At 40.8% G+C, this 3,132-nt stretch overlaps 1 protein-coding gene across 2 annotated transcripts in view; it reads right to left on the bottom strand.

Moving 5' to 3' along the window:
- SLC26A4 (solute carrier family 26 member 4) overlaps window positions 1-3,132 on the bottom strand; it is a 55,704-nt gene that overhangs the window by 3,863 nt on the left and 48,709 nt on the right. For both annotated transcript variants that reach the window (XM_017546827.2, XM_017546826.2), the window contains one exon: window positions 1,357-1,440. In XM_017546827.2, coding sequence (XP_017402316.1) covers window positions 1,357-1,440 — 84 coding nt within the window. The remainder of the gene's footprint in view (window positions 1-1,356; window positions 1,441-3,132) is intronic.

The raw sequence follows: 3,132 nt of genomic DNA, 5'->3' as shown, positions 1-3,132 counted from the left end.
GGCTCACCGCAACCTCCACCTCCTGGGTTCAAGCAGTTTTCCTGCCTCAGCCTCCCGAGTAGCTGGGACTACAGTCGCGCACCACCATGCCTAGCTAATTTTTTGTATTTTTAGTAGAGATGGGGTTTCACCATGTTGACCAGGATGGTCTCGATCTCTTGACCTCGTGAACCACCCGCCTCGGCCTCCTAAAGTGCTGGGATTATAGGCATGAGCCACTGCACCTGGCTGGCAGAAACACATTTTTAAGTTGCAGTAATAGGAATAACTTGATGAAATCAAGGTAGGTCACCGTTGAATAATCTCCATGCTGCCCTGACTACATTTAGGGTTTTGTGTCCCCATCATGATCAGAGGAGCATTGGCTGCATGTTTGTGAGGAACAGAAGGAATTAGGGGAGTCTCAACTGGAAGAAAGTCTGCTGGAGACATGAGAACTATTCTCAAATATTTGAAGGGCTGTCCAGTGGAAAGGTTTGCGTTGCTAAGGAAAGCAGATCTCAATTCACTGGGTGGTTACTACAGAAGGGCCAAATGCAGTTTTGTAAGCACAACTAACATTCAGAGATTTCCAACCAGGTAACAAAGTCCCTTGAGAAGCCACTAGTGACCAATGTCTGGAAATATTCATATAAAAGCTGAATTAACATTCACCAAGGATGGAGTAGGAAGGATTTCTGCATGGGCTAGAATGTTAGACTGCTTGATTCTAAGAAATCTTTTGACTTTTTACAATTTTAGGATCTTCCTTCAGTGTTCACCTCTTACTCAGTAGTGAAGCTGCAAAATTGACTCAGATTTTGAGTCAATTTTGTGATACAGAGGGGCTCTTCTTGAAGGAAAGCTACAAGTTCAGGCAAGTTTCCTAGGAACAGTCTGATGCCACAAGAGCATCTGAAATACACAGAATCAGTCTAGGGTAGCGGAGTGTGTTTTTAAAACCGTTATCAGTCACATGAAGGAAGGTCATAGGGGTTTCTGCTTCTCACATACTATTCCTGAGGCTTATGAAGTTCCTGGCTCAGAAATTTCCTCTATTCGTCTTTTTCCTACCCCATGGCCGTAGTCTCTGGAATAGCAGTATGCGGAGGTGTAGGTATCAAATCAGGAGCAGCGTGTTGGATCTTGCTAGTCACTGATCATCCCCAAATGCCTGGGACAAAAGGTCCCCAAGTACTTAACGTCTTCAAAGGAGAACTCTTATTTTCTATTTTTCCCTTCTACGAAGCCACCTTTTTTGCATTTGGGGGAATTATTTTCCCTGACAGTTCTTAATCAGATATCGTCACTATCTGTATCACGCTAATTATTCAAAATGTAATCAAAATTATTTTCTTCAGAAGAAAATGATCATACCTCATCCTGGACATCAAGCTCTTCTTCAGTCAGCTCTGCTTCTATTAATTCAAGGGGATCTTTACAGTCTTGAATAAGAGTGATCTTGAAAAAGAGAACACAGGGTGGAAACGGAATAGCATCAACCCACCTGATGCCCCACTGAAAATGATTTGAAGCTTTCCTGGTGCTTCTCATCTATGTATTATACCCTTCAGAATCCTCTTCAGCTGTCTCGTTCTTTTATATTTCCCAACTAAAACTTTCCATATATCTTTTTTTTTTACACATTCAAAGGTGAACTTGTATAGTTCTCCATTGTTTAAACTCCTTTTCAGCTGTCTTCCCCAGCATCTTGCGTGTATGCCTCTTAACAAGTCACCCCCTCTGCCTAAATGATTCAGCAGTCAATAGTGCACGTCTCAATGGCTAAGAGCACTTAGCACAGCGTTGAGTGTGCAGTGAATGCACAGTGAAGAGCTTGTGACTGATGACAACAAACAGTCCCAAATTGAATTGGATGGAAATTAATTATATTGGAGATGGAAACCAAGTTGGTTATTCAGAAAAGTTCTACCTTTTAGAGGTGGTATGTAATTTAATCTTCTACACAGAGGAAACCAACAACAATTTTGGCTTTGTGTTTTGCATTGAAAAGGACAGTTTCAAAGCAACTCCAAATACATATCCAGGCAACAATGACATTTTGAAACCCTACTTAGTTACTTTTCAACTCACAAATAGTCCTATTCTCTTTACTAGTATAAAAATGAATTAGAGGGATAAGTCCCTGTGCAAATGGTATGACATCATGGGAAAGGTAGAGGCTAAGTCTAACTACAAGTTGGGCATGTCCTGAGATAGTCCTGTGATGGTTAAATAAAGAGACAGGAAGAGGGTTGTGCCATTGCAGTCACAGTATCTGTGATACAGAGGGGCTCTTCTTGAAGGAAAGTGACACAGTTGAGGTTTATCATCATTCACCTGCCTACCAAGTATAGAGCTTTGCACTAGACCCTGAGAAAACACAGAAATATAAGCCTCTTGATCTCACAGGCCACCAGGAATGTCCAACCCACTCTTGAGTGAACCAGTAAGTATATAATACAAGCATTCTGTAATGCTCAGTCTGTTTGTTCAGGGTCAAAAAAAAAAAATCCATCCCAGCTACTCACAATGCCTCCCTGATTGCAAACAAGATTGACTCTAACCTGGTAGGTGCACTTTTGGTTAGTGGTTTTTATAACATTCATGGCCTAAGATCTTAGATAAGAATGGGTATAAACAAAGTAACTGTTTTCATGTTGAGAAAGAACTTGATATCTTGGTTCCATTTTATTTTTAATGTGGGTCTCTTAAAGATACTTCATATGATCCTGCTTTCTTGTCACCTATGGGTTAGAGAATTTTAAGTTGGATAAAAAAGATTTATGAATTTTCAACAATAAGCCGTTTTTTTCTTTAGATTTGTAGCTTTACTCCTTTTTTTCCTTTTTAGTTTTAAAGAGCCACAGCTTGGTAGTTAGGACTAGTATTTTGCCAAGGAACATTAAATCGAACAATCTCTCCACTACCAGTGTCTAAAAATAATAATATCGTTTCCTAAGTTAGTTTTTCCTCAGTCAACTGCCAATCTACAATAAGGATCTACTTATTCTATTTTTAGAAAAATGGGAAGTAAGGCCGGGCGCGGTGGCTCAAGCCTGTAATCCCAGCACTGTGGGAGGCCGAGGCGGGTGGATCACGAGGTCAAGAGATCGAGACCATCCTGGTCAACATGGTGAAACCCCGTCTCTA

Source organism: Cebus imitator, unplaced genomic scaffold (assembly GCF_001604975.1).
Source record: "Cebus imitator isolate Cc_AM_T3 unplaced genomic scaffold, Cebus_imitator-1.0 Scaffold192, whole genome shotgun sequence".
Lineage (NCBI taxonomy): Eukaryota > Metazoa > Chordata > Mammalia > Primates > Cebidae > Cebus > Cebus imitator.
This window is presented reverse-complemented; position numbering and strand designations above follow the sequence as displayed.